Source organism: Dermacentor silvarum, chromosome 3 (assembly GCF_013339745.2).
Source record: "Dermacentor silvarum isolate Dsil-2018 chromosome 3, BIME_Dsil_1.4, whole genome shotgun sequence".
In the NCBI taxonomy this organism is placed as follows: domain Eukaryota; kingdom Metazoa; phylum Arthropoda; class Arachnida; order Ixodida; family Ixodidae; genus Dermacentor; species Dermacentor silvarum.
In genome coordinates, this window is record NC_051156.1 from 198,519,028 (window position 1) to 198,531,695 (window position 12,668).

At 45.6% G+C, this 12,668-nt stretch overlaps 1 protein-coding gene across 4 annotated transcripts in view; it reads right to left on the reverse strand.

Annotated features, from left to right (window-relative positions):
• LOC119446444 (protein NipSnap) overlaps positions 1–12,062 on the reverse strand; it is a 52,797-nt gene extending 40,735 nt beyond the window's left edge. For all 4 annotated transcript variants that reach the window (XR_007466146.1, XM_049664152.1, XM_049664151.1 and 1 more), the window contains exons 1-7: positions 11,905–12,062; positions 11,066–11,208; positions 10,932–10,977; positions 9,769–9,860; positions 7,949–8,160; positions 6,062–6,093; positions 4,093–4,181 (exon numbers count right to left, since the gene is read on the reverse strand). Coding sequence is in view for 3 of the 4 variants with exons in the window: in XM_049664152.1 (XP_049520109.1) it covers positions 4,093–4,181; positions 6,062–6,093; positions 7,949–8,160; positions 9,769–9,860; positions 10,932–10,977; positions 11,066–11,208; positions 11,905–11,975 (685 nt within the window). In the remaining variant the exon portion in view is untranslated. The remainder of the gene's footprint in view (positions 1–4,092; positions 4,182–6,061; positions 6,094–7,948; positions 8,161–9,768; positions 9,861–10,931; positions 10,978–11,065; positions 11,209–11,904) is intronic.
• Positions 12,063–12,668: the final 606 nt, after the last annotated feature.

Genomic DNA, 12,668 nt, shown 5'->3' on the forward strand with positions numbered 1-12,668 from the left:
CGATTTCCCGGTGTCAACATTCGCAATCGAGAACCCAAAATATGACCCAATAGTTACGCTTAATTTTTACCGGTTCATATGTTCCCGGAAAACACGATTTTTCGGCTCCAACGTTCGGTACATCGCCAAATTGCGACCGTATGGTACGTTTTTCTGCCGCTAGATCCCATATAAAGAAGAATGCGCAAAACACGCGCGATCGAGAACAGTATATAGCAGCCCGCTGCAATACTCGGTCGCCCATCTCACTTGAGAAAGCCACCGTGCACTCAGTTTCTTATTACAGTACCAGCAAATCTCCGATGTCGTCGCACGCTGCCTTTATAGCCATCGCCACCAACCCTATTGCGATAAGCATCGTCGCCTGTTTCACAGCGCGTGGTGCCGTCAGAAGCATACTGCACGCTTTTAATAAGCAATAACCCAAACATGCCGCTGTTCCCTGCTGCAGACTGCGATCGTATCGTTTTCCGACCGTTAGATCCCATGTAAACAAGAAAAGGTGCGGAACGCACGTGATTGAGAACAATAGCCGCCCGCCGCATAAGCTTCCCCGCAATACTCGCCCGCCCGTCTCACACGAAAACGCTGGCGCACACTCGAATTCTTATTCCGGTACCGACTTATCGCCTCACGGGTCGTCGCATGCCTCATTCACAGCTACCGTACCTATGGTTATATGCATCTTCACCTATCTGTTTTACAGGGTGCGGGGCGTAGTGCCGTTGGTACCGTACAACACACGTTTAGTAGGCGATAATCCAAACGTGCTGCCGTTCCTTGCTGCAGGCGGCACGATATGATCGTCATGTTTCGCATCGCCGGCATCCAGTGTTGCCCACCAGCTCAATTTAGTTTCGGTTTTCCATCGCCGTATTTAAACACTGTGCAATAGGACAAATCGCAGAATGCTTAAGCTTCGGCTTTAAGAGTGGAACGCGACAGTGTTATCGGGATAACCTAATAGCTTATTAGTTTTTGTATTACAATTTTTGCCATAGTTATTACAAGCTGCAGCTGGATTGCAAGTGCCATTGGCTGTGGACCAAACAGCAAACTAAGCCTACCGGCTCCCTGCGATCATCCAGCAATCGGCGGTTGTCAGTGCAGGCCACACGCGACACTGCGGACAGCACGCCATTGCAAAAGGTTTGGCACGTGTACAATCGATATGCTTTTATTAACATTCTTTATGTCAAATGAAGGAGGATTATGCAAAGACATTCTTGCATTCTATTTTTTTCCTCTCTCTTTTTTTTTGCAAAAATATTAAGTATTCCGAGTGTGTATGCAGGTCTGCCGTTTGTATGAGGAGCTTATGCGCTGCTTGCTCGACCATTCCGCGTGTTCCATATCATCATATGCAGCAAGTCGGTCCCCGATGCATCAAACAACAGAGCGCGTGCAAATTCACACCATATGTCTCCTGCTTAAAAGGATATGGACACAAAAGTTGGCGGGCGGTTTTTTGCGTCAGAACAAAAGTTGAACTGTTGAAAATGATGACTACAACAAGCTGCTTAGAAAAAAATAACGAGAAACATCTTTTTTTTGTGATTTTCTGTTGAACCTTGCCTCCAAGCGGCCGCCGGCAGAAGCTGAAATTTGACGTCATAACACCCAACCGCGCGCGCGGCCAAGGTCGGCCACAGCCCCGTCACAGTGTTTCCGGGGGTGTCGGTCCCTTGCAGCGTTTGTTTAACCCTTTTTGGCGATCTTCGGACGTGGTCCGTCTGAAACATTATCCCCATCGGCGCTCCACGCAGGTGGTGCGTCTTACATGCGCCTTCCCGCGGTCGTCGCTCGGTATTGACGCGTTTGTTGTGGCGGAAGGAAATGCCCAGACATTGCTGTTATAACAGCATCGTCGGTCGTGACACGCCGTCGCACACGTTTCCCAGAGACGAGAAGGTGCGTAAACTTTGGATACCTGCCTGTCAACCATCACGCCCAGCCTGGAGACCTCTAAAAAATGATTTCATTTGCGCGGACCACTTCGTCGACGATCATTATGTGACCAGCCCGGCTGTGCTGAAAAGCCTCGGCATGCCGCTCAAAAGGCAACGCCTAAAGCCTGACGCTGTGCCATCGGTATTCTCACGAAAACGCAAGGTAGAAATGATCAGTGGTGCGTTTGAAAAGAGGATGCGAAAAGATGTCGGTACTGTTTTCGTTCACTTGCAGCCTTGAGCAGTGTGAGGGCGAGGCTGGGGCGAGATTCCCGAGGCTGGGCACGAAGGAAGTAATGTCTTTAAAAATGCTGGCAAAGCATAGTAAAACAACACAAGGCTAGCGAGCGCAACTCGCGAGATCAGTCCTACGTGGAACCGGGGCAGACACACACACAGCTGTGCTTCTCCACAGGCTAAAAGGAGGAAAAACTGGGGAGAACACCAGACAGGTGCTGCCATCTGTTGGGTGGCTGGCGAAGTGGACGTGAGAGTCTCGGAGGTACTGATACCTCACAGCAGTTGCTCACGCCGACGGCATAAACTACTATTCAGTCATCCACGCAGTGAAGTATCCCGCAGCTGCCTCACCTGCGTGCGCTCTTGAAAAAGCAAGTTTACAGAGGAAATGACAAATAATTCTTGCACAAGTGTCTGGTGCAGAGCGAAATCATCGCGCTACGGTTTGCGAAAACCTGACCGGCACTTCCACGGCCGCCTGCTCTTCTTCGTCGCTTGACGCGGAAGGCTCGTAACTGTAAGCGGTAATATTTCTTGCCAAGTTGGAATGGTCCTCGTCTTCAGACGTGTACTCATCGCTGGTAGAGGCACCAGAACTTGAATCCATCCTCGCGATGGCGGCGTCGGCGTGCTTCGAATCACCGCGGCCGGCCAGCTGGCTATCCAACGAGGGTGTCGTGACGTCACGCCTTCCAACTCCCGCGGGTCAGGCGGCGAGGCGCGCGCTCACAAAAACGCCAAAAATAAAGCCATCAGCTCAAAAATCAGTTAAGTGACTAATTCTTTGCAGTGTAATCACACACTGAGGATTCATTTCCAGCATTTTCGTAAAATTTTCAGATTTTGTGTCCGTATCCCTTTAAAGCAGAAGGCAGTCATACATCGTGATTATACGCTTACATTTTATCCGGGGTTCGTGTTAAATTAGAAGACATGCTCAGCTATTTATGTTTGTATATTAACTGGTATGGTTTAATTGCTTGAAAATAAAATTAGAAACAACTGGAAGACCTCCAAGAAAGCAACAAAAAAGGTAAAAGAATGGCCGCCTGCAATAGCTGGCACTGGCTCTGTATAAAACTAATATATAGCTAGCGAATAGGAGGTTCGTGACTAAAAAAAGGTATCAAGGGACTCTGCCGGTAGCTTAGCATGTAAAATAAACTGTCTTTGGATGAGGTTTCGTAATTAAATCCTGAAAATCGCGCATTGTCATCTACCTCCTGGACGGAAACCTTTGTTGCCACCTTGTAATGGCAATAGTGATGACACTAGCTCTAATTTTACTGTTGCTAGCACTATGAGCAAGGTTTCGGTTTTGCATCTGATGAAGACCAATTTTCTGGGAAAAACGGTGTTAGACTTGGGTAAACATGTATTAATTCGTTGTGAGTTGCCATTTCCGTTTTGAAATCTGCCAAAGACAGGAAAAGAGTGGGCGTCTTGAGTAGGACATAACGTGGTTTTAACGCATTCGCTGTCCCTTAGCCCTATCCAGACAGATGCTGCAGCCATTGGCGTCACGAATGGGTTTACCACTAGCGCCAGGCACATGCGTGCTGACCAATCAAGTACCAATTGTCCAGCAAAAGCCTATTTCAGCACCTGAATAATGAAAGTTATGGCTCGCAAGGAAAGTATGGGCACCAGCCGAGATTTTTTAGTTGGGCATAAGTAAACCAAGAAATCAGATTAACTGAAGTTCAATTAACAGAGGTCTACTGTACGAAAATGTTATGGTCGAAAAAAAAAAAAAAGACAGAAATGCAGCTCAACATTGCACAGCAAGACATGTAACAATATTTAACTGATTAAATTGCAAAAAAAAAATGCATGAGGTAACTCCACAGCCAGTTTGCAGACGATTTTACAAGTGAAGTATCAGCAGCAGTCGTCCACTCACTCCAGATATGATGGACCATGTAGAGCTGGCCAATCTGGGAAAAGAAGCCGGCCACAGCGTTGGCTCTTCTGAATGTGATGCCTCGGGCCCTGCAGGGAGTAGTTTCCAGCAATGTTTTAGGCTCAACCATTCGTCTATCGCATGGTTTTCTTTCAGTACTCTCAGGACGTCAAAGAAACAGTTTGGATCAAGGTTCCTTGGTTTCTTGAAGCAACTATAGAACTTATATGCATAGGGCCATTGTGAGAAGGGCCCCCAAGTGCACTTACATGTGACCAAAACAGATGTGCACAGCACTAGGACCAGAGACAGTTTCTACTTCATATAGATAGTTCCCACAAAAGTTCCTGGACTCAAAGCAAAGCCCTAGAATTTTTCCTTTTGCTTTTCTCCCTTTTAGCGGTCTGACCAGCATGGCTGCAATTTGAAGTCACTACATTGTGCTCAGCAGTAGAATATCATAGCCCCTTAATGGGTGCACAACTAAATTAAAACCATATGGTACATAATATTAAACCTTGACTGACAAAGGTGCATCGCAGTTGCGTGCCTAACTTTTGTGTGTACTCCATATGCTAGGTGAGTGATTACAGTAATTTCTGAGACCAAATTGAATTGAATAGTTTTCGAATAATGAACAGCTGTTTTCACCATCATTATAAAACAATGGTGGCATCCTAGTATTAGTAATGTTAGCAAGTTTCTGTCATTACATTGCACATTATGAAACCTTGCTTGCTAAAAGGCCCTTCTCCTCGCGGGAACTGCACTCCCAGCCAGATAGTCGACAACAATCGCACAAGTGCACCAATGTAAATTGCAGCGCTGTGACGTTACTCACAGTGACACACAACTTAAAGAATTATTCAAGGCAACTTAAGATATGCGTTTGATCTGTTGCGTCAATAGACGATTGAAAGTTTACAGAAATAATAAAACCTACAAACCTAATGTCTGCGAGTCTTTGTTTTACTCCGTGCCGTAGCACGGAGTAAAACATTTTGTCTGTTTGTTCCCACGTCGTGCAGTCACACGCGTAGAAAACGAAACTATCTGCCATTTTTTACAGGGTTCCAATGCATAATTTCAATGCATACTTTTGATCGGCTTATGTCTGCCTCAGTGCTCGTGACCGTGCCCCTGACTTGTACCACTAATCAGGTGTTCTCGTGCAGAGTGCACAAAATCATAACCTGTGCGAAACAAGACAATCGCAAAAGCTCACACACAAGACCATCACCAGAAGTGTACCACTCAGCAAAAAAAAAAAAAAAGGGGGGGGGGGAAGAAGAAAGATAAGAGAAAGAGAGAAGGCGGGGCCGGTAAAAGAGAACGCAGGGAAGGAATTTTGTTTGCGGATGCTAGACAGGGCAAGTGGAGAGAGTGTATGTTGGCAGTGACACTCACCTCCTGAAATTATGGTTTTGTGGCACTTCAAATATTTCTATCCCTGCAATTAATGAACTAATTTGAAAAATTCTTGCGGTAGAACACTCCTTAGAGGACACATAACACCTTCCAGAGTATAACCAAAATTTGCTATGTGGTTCTTTAAAAGCACAAATGGACCATCAGGAACAAATATGTAGTTTGCTTGCATGCCCAGGACTTTTCGGAGAGTGCGAATGACCGTGATAAAGCTGGTAAAATCTGGCTCCCTAGGCAATGTGGCCTGTTCCACTACATAATTTCACACGTTTTATGCATACGATGGCCATGGGGATGAAATTTATCTTCCTTTTGCTTAAATTTTATGTTTTACTGAGCACAGCTGACGATTCTGAAATATTTAAGAATGATTTGTACTTATGAACAGCGAATATCTGATTTGAAGATTGAATCACTACATTTGATTCGCTATTCGAAAGTTTCAAATTATCGGACACTCCTACTTAACTCTGTGCAAAGACAGCAGTGCCAACATGGAATAGAAACAATGATGTGGGAGGGAAGTGCTCAGCACACTTACCAATTGTTGCCCCACTCAATCATGGTTCCTGGCTGGAATGGAAAAGTAACCATTACCACCAGCATTGTTACAAGTATGAAATAAGGCAGTGTATCTGAAGGGATACGACACAGAAATGTAGGTTAGATCTAAGATTGGCAGACTATACCCATAGGTAAGTTTCAATGTGAGCAGAAATTTGGTTCGCCAGAAGAAACGTCAAAACCAGTGACAGGTGGAAACATCACTTAAGAATTCCCACACCATATCCACATGACATCCTAGATTTTAGCAAAATCTGGCTTGAAAGAGCCCCGAAACATTTTTCTGACTAATCCTAGTATGGCCTCACAAATCTCAAGCTGGAAAAAGTTTCCAAATCTGCCAATTGTAAGCGGAGTTATCGCACCGATACATGGCTTTCTCTCTATTTTCGTTTTCACTAACGCGCTGGAAGCTACATAGTGAAGAAGCCAAAAGGGCCCGTCATGGCACACCATGGTGGCCATGGTAGACTACACTACATTGTGCAACGCTATCTCGGAGGTCCCGCTCGACAGACACAGCTAGGCGCAATTTAGTGTATATCGGCAGTGCAAAGATGAAATTATTTTTCTGTTGTTTCGAAGTTGCAGACATATATGTTTCATTTGTTTAACCCAAAATTAGCAATTACTATGTATTACTGAGAATGCCCTTGCGATCACGAAATCAGCCAATAGCATTGGTAGGCTCAGTTGCTTGTGACGACGCTGCATGACGACACTGCGTAGGCAGGAGCAAGCGATGTTTCGCTGTTTTTGACACGAGATTAATTTCCTGCTGCATGTAGTGCAGTAATATTTGGCTCGCATGTTCACAGCAGACTATGACAGATTGGCAACGTTTTCTTACTACGTTCAAAAAGTATTTTAGGACCCCTTTAGGTAAGTTAACTGTTTATTATGACAAATTAGGTACCAATAAATGGTGAAAAGAAGTACAAAGCAAAATAATGCTCCCGATTTGGTTACAATTTTCCACAGTCTGTTCTTTTCTGCCTTTTATCACTGTCTTGCACATACGATACGATCACACATCGCACTGCAGCAAGTATCAGCCACTCAGTAAAATCACCATTGCCATGAGCATGCCAACATGTGCCAATTACACCAGAGTAAGCCTCTTAGCATAAGTGAGACAAAAAAGAATAGAACTGAAATGAAAGAATTGTTGCAAAATACTGCCCCTGCATTGCAGTTAGAAGTTAAACCTCAATATAACGAACCTCGATTCAATGAAATTCCCTATGTAACAAATTATTTTTATTTCCCAATTTTAGTTATACTGAATTAATGAAATTTGTGATATAACGAAGTTTTTTGCTGCAAGTACAACTTCATTATATTGTCACGTTTTAGGAGAACAGGTGACCTGAAGCGTTGGGCCCGAGTCTCTCACCACCAGCTGATTAAATGGAAAACTCGAGCACAAGTGTGTGGATCGGAGGGTCTTCGTCTGCCTCTTCGTTGGCGCCCATCAAAGCAGGTGCCGGCGTGTCTTCGTCTTTCTAATTATGTGGCGCCTGTTGCATGGTGTGACATTATTCTCTTCCCTCAGAGGAGCATCGACTCGGTGCTAAAAGAAGCACACACACTACAGGGCGAACGTGGAACTGCAGTAACATCAGTCACACGCACTGGGGTACATGTTTCCAAGCTAATGTTACTGGAGGAAGCATTCACAGCAATTTAGTGTAAACTCTGCTTCTCATTTCTATTTTGTTGTTCACTGGACAACACTTATCAACAGCACATCCCTACAGCAACCACTTTGGACCCCTTCACGCTCTCCAAACAGGCACAGTTCAAGGAAAACTGCTACAGCCAAATGGGAGACTGACAATGCAACAATGCAGTAGGCTCGAACCTTGAGGACGTAAGAGCGTATCTCGTACATGCCCCCATGATGTTTTGGCTCTGGGTTGCCCCAGAAGCTGAAGGGCAGCATGTACTGGTTCTGGCGTGCCCTCAGGTACTTGGACTCATCCGTCTGAAGCTTGACAAGGTCATTGTCTGTGTTGCACAGGTTGATCGAACTGTGAGCCGACCGCCAGCCCTGCTTGAAGCGCCAGATGTGAACTGAGAGGAGAAGAAAAGGGAGAAAGCCATAGGGTAACGGCGCAACAATCAGCTTTAGGTGTGTGACACGTGCACGCGGCGGGAAAGTGACACAGTGCAGGAAAATATGGCTCCGTTACAATCAAATGTGACTTGGATGCCCAACCTGACTTGCAGAAGCAAATAAGGCAGTGTTCTGGAGAGATCATGTAGCATATCATGTTACTTTTCTGGATAAGGTCTCAAACATTTCCTTGCTCTGAGGTAATGAAAGACTAGTGTACATTCTAGCGGCATAATCTAGAACAAGACATATTAAAACATATTTCCTGCAATCCAACAAAGTCATGCTAAAGCTGCTGCAGATTAGCCCCCAAAGGAAATTTCAGTGAGACCATAAAACTGCAGTAAAAAGTTAGACGATGCACAGTAAACCAGCACTGCTGGAATGTGCAGAATGCATGCACACAGGGCATGCTAAAGCAACCATGACTGCTGCATTAGGTTGGAAACAACATTCTTTCAAACAGATTAAATGACAGAAAGGGGCTTGAATAACTTCAACTACCTGGGGTACTTCAACACACACCTAAATTTAGGCACACGCGCGTTTTGTCCCGCGATGCCCAATTGCACTTTCACGTGGCTTCTGTGTATCGAACCCACAACCCTGTGCTCATCTGCAACATGTTAACGCCACTGAGCCACCACAGTGGGTAAGTCAAAGCTCAAGGCTAATGTTGCTGTACGTTTGGGACATTCACCCCCCCGCTGCCGCAGCCCACCCCCGCTGCTCCGTCTGATTTGTCCTGATGTGTCCTAACAAGGCCCTCTGCAGCGAGGGCATTGGAGAAGGAGAATGCCCGAATGGTGGAGGGTATAAGAAAGCCAGCAAGCTGCTTTGTGGAGAAGACTTTTTCTCTGCCCTAGTGTGCAGGTGCACGCAGGCTGAACGTTTTTTGTATTTTTTCTCTGGAGCACACCGCTAACCCGTAATGATGTATTAAACTTCTCTTATTCGTTTTTACGTCACCTCGTCTTCCCTGCAAGACCCTCTCCGATTATCAACCTGGTTCGAGCTCCAAACAGACGCTGTTGAAGGTTCATCTAACCCCAGCCCCGTAACAACATCAAGTAGTCCAGGGCCGGTATAACGTAAAACTATTGCTAATCTGCTTTTATTTAAATCAGCCATTAGGCCTCCGTGATAGGTCAAAACGGTGTCAGCTCTGCCCATATGGGCAGCCGCCATGCCCATATGGGCAGAGCTGGAGCCGTTTTGACCTATCATGGAGGGCTAATGGCCGATTTGAAATAAAAACAGATTAGAATAGTTTTACATTATACCAGCTCAGCTGCGTAGCTGGAATACTTGAGGTACAGCAACATCAGTGTTGCTGCAACAACCCACACCTTGCTCTCTATGCTAGTGGCACAGAATCAAACATTTGAAACGATCAAACAACGTTCAACAACTTTTTAAGCCTATGTACAATGCCTCAGGTTTTTGTTAAGATTGACAGTGCGTCTTAAAATGTGTGTAAGCAATCTTCTTTAGGACAGTTTGGTGATGTCCATCTGCCGAGACTCAAGTGTAACAAACATATGATGAGGCAGCACACTACGTACGGTATTGGTCCTGATCTCCGATCACCACCTGCCAGCTGCCGATCAGCTCGCAATCAGGTGCCTTGCTCTGGAGGAGCTGGCAGTAGTTCTCACTGCAAAAAAAAAAAAGACAGATTGAATTGATTGAGACAGATGTAAGCATCTTGGTCGATAACTAATCTGAAGTATGTGAAACCTCTTTTATATTCCATAACACAAACTGACCTAGTGCTCCACAAAAAAATTCAAAATGAATAATGTCAGCCAATTTTGTTCCTTTAAATATTTTTTGATTAAATTTTCTAATATAGTTTTTTTATTCATAATGGTGCAAATATAAGCATAATTAAAACACTAACACTTTTGGTACGTAATCATTCATGTATGATTACAACTTGGCTACTAAGCAACAAAATTCAATCTGGCTCCCTGAAAACGTCAAACTCAATCATTCCACTGTACCTAGTTAAGCTTGCTCACGAGCTTGACGCAAAATAAACTTTAAAAATCATTTGGAAACATGTTATCGCCCACAAAAAAAGGTCTGAAAGAACTTCACTAAGGCATAAGTGCAACAAGGAGTACTTTCCATAAATTTCTCTTTACAGGTCTATTCAGGATTATAATAGGTAGGAACTTTCCTCAACATGTTTAACTCAGCTGCACAATGAGAAACAATGTACTTGAGTTCCAACATACGACCAGGTGAGACCAGCTTAAGCAAAGACAAATGCAAGAAATATGAGCTGAACAAATTCAACCGATAGTCACCAGCTTTCTCCCATCCTCCCCTTCTTGAAGTAGTAAACTGTGCACCATAAACATTAAAGAAACACAGGATAACAATGGTCAACACTGAGAGGCATGTGTGATAATGCTTAACTTTGCCTTCTGCTAGAAAGAGGTACAGTTCACCGGTAATGTATCCATTGCGCATACGTTGTCAACTGTCGGCACCTGGTGCCTTTCACGGTGTGGGTCCATTAAGACAAGTTGCTTTCAGCACAAATATTTGGGCTGTTACTTTCTCTTGTATATTTCCTCGCACGCCTAGGGGGTATAAACTGGCGAGCACGCTCTGTTTCCATGTGTGCATATGTGTGCATACTGACCTTCTGTTCCTGTTATAATTGGCTCAAAAACTCACGTTACACAAACGACGGTGAAGTCAAAAAGGTACTCACTATCCCTTCAGATACGGTTGTACTCCGTCCGGCTTGACATCGTGAACTGTGCGTCAACAAAACGATGTAAACAAACAAATACAGGTGGAATGGAGGTAACGAGAGATCAAATAAATGCTGAGAGTGGCTCGTACTCTGCAATTCGTAAACGACTTCAGTGTCAGACAGGAGTCGGGAGTGGGAATCCTTGCCGGGCTCTATTTTCCGCACGTGCAGCAGCTTGCTCAGCCATCCTTCGGAGCTGTTCACCTGCCGGCACGAGCTCGTGCTCAGCGCCCTGGACAAAAACAGAGAAACATAGCTTCCGTTGGCGCCAAGCAAGAACTAAAACAGATCGCGAATGAAGTTGAAGAGTGTGCAGGGACTTGAGCTACGGATGAGTTAGTGAAGCCGTGAACAGCGAGTCATACGAGCTGCAAAGGTAAGGCTAGTCGCCCGTGCCGCCACCTGAAGCGGTGCGCTAGGAACGAGCGGATCGCGTTTCTTCAAAACCTCCGGCAGCTGCCATTTTTAAGGGAAATGTAACGCAATTGACGGCACCAGTGAGCACTTTTCTTTTTCAACAAGTCGCGCAAGGTAACGGCCTTGTGGACGACCGTTTACCCCGTCGTTACGCTCCAGTTTTTCCGCCGGCTGGTTACGTTAGGCTGGTGTTGTTGAACCCTCCAGTGATTACGACGGTAGTGTTTATTAAGCCACCGACGGTCTTTCTGCAGCAGCACTTTCGAGTAATTAGGGCTTCTTTTCGCCACCGGATGGGCTAACTCAGTGATCCCTGTTCTGGCTGCGGCGACAGCACAATGAAAATCGGAGGTAGGTCACCTCTGCAGCGGCACACATCGCACCCCGTCCGGGCTGGCGAGAAAAAAGACACCGCCGCCATACTTCGTTGCGGTGACAACAGCAAGCCTAGCTCTAGCTCAGTTGGCGAGTTCGCGCCAGTGCTGCCCAAAGCTCGCCCGTCGCCTCCTACCTTGCAATATGGGATCCTAGCGACAGCGACGAAGGCGCTAGAAAACACTTGATTCGGCACAGACTCGCCATCTTCCCATCTCACGTTCTCGGCCACCCAAAGTTCTCGCAAAGTCTCGCCGCAAAGGACAAGCGAGAGGGTGAAGGCGACGCCAGTTGCCAGGCAACAAGGTTACGTCACAGCGTCCCGTCGCGGTCCCGTTATCTAGCCGGCTCTCCGGCTTCCGCTTTTCCGGATTCAAACGCGCGGAAAAAGAAGGAGGCTGGTTATGGCACAATTTCAGAGCTATTACAGGTTTTATGAACACACTGAATATGCCGCATCCATGCAAATCAAGCTCGCATACACGGCTGATAACGCTGGCGTGAACTATAGCTAAGTGGGCATGCTGGCCGTTGTAGTCACTTTCAAAATGGCTAGACTACAAATACAATTATCGCTACATAAATATTTCTGTGGGTAGATATAATGAAGAGGTGTTTTAACGAATTGCTCGCTTCGATGAAATATTTGGTTCAATAAATATCGCTACGCTACTAACGCTATATAGAGTGGTAATAATCAAGGCGCGTAATGCTTGAAACACACTGTACATGATGAAACAACCTCAAAGGCCACGTACGCACCGAAAAAGATGAGCCCTGTCTGGAATACAGACACTCCTGTGCGGCGCTGCCAACCATGTGCATCGCGCGGGTCAATGACCTACGGGCAATTGCATAGCCAGATCACGCGCCACGGTTAACAGGTTGGATTATTGATTA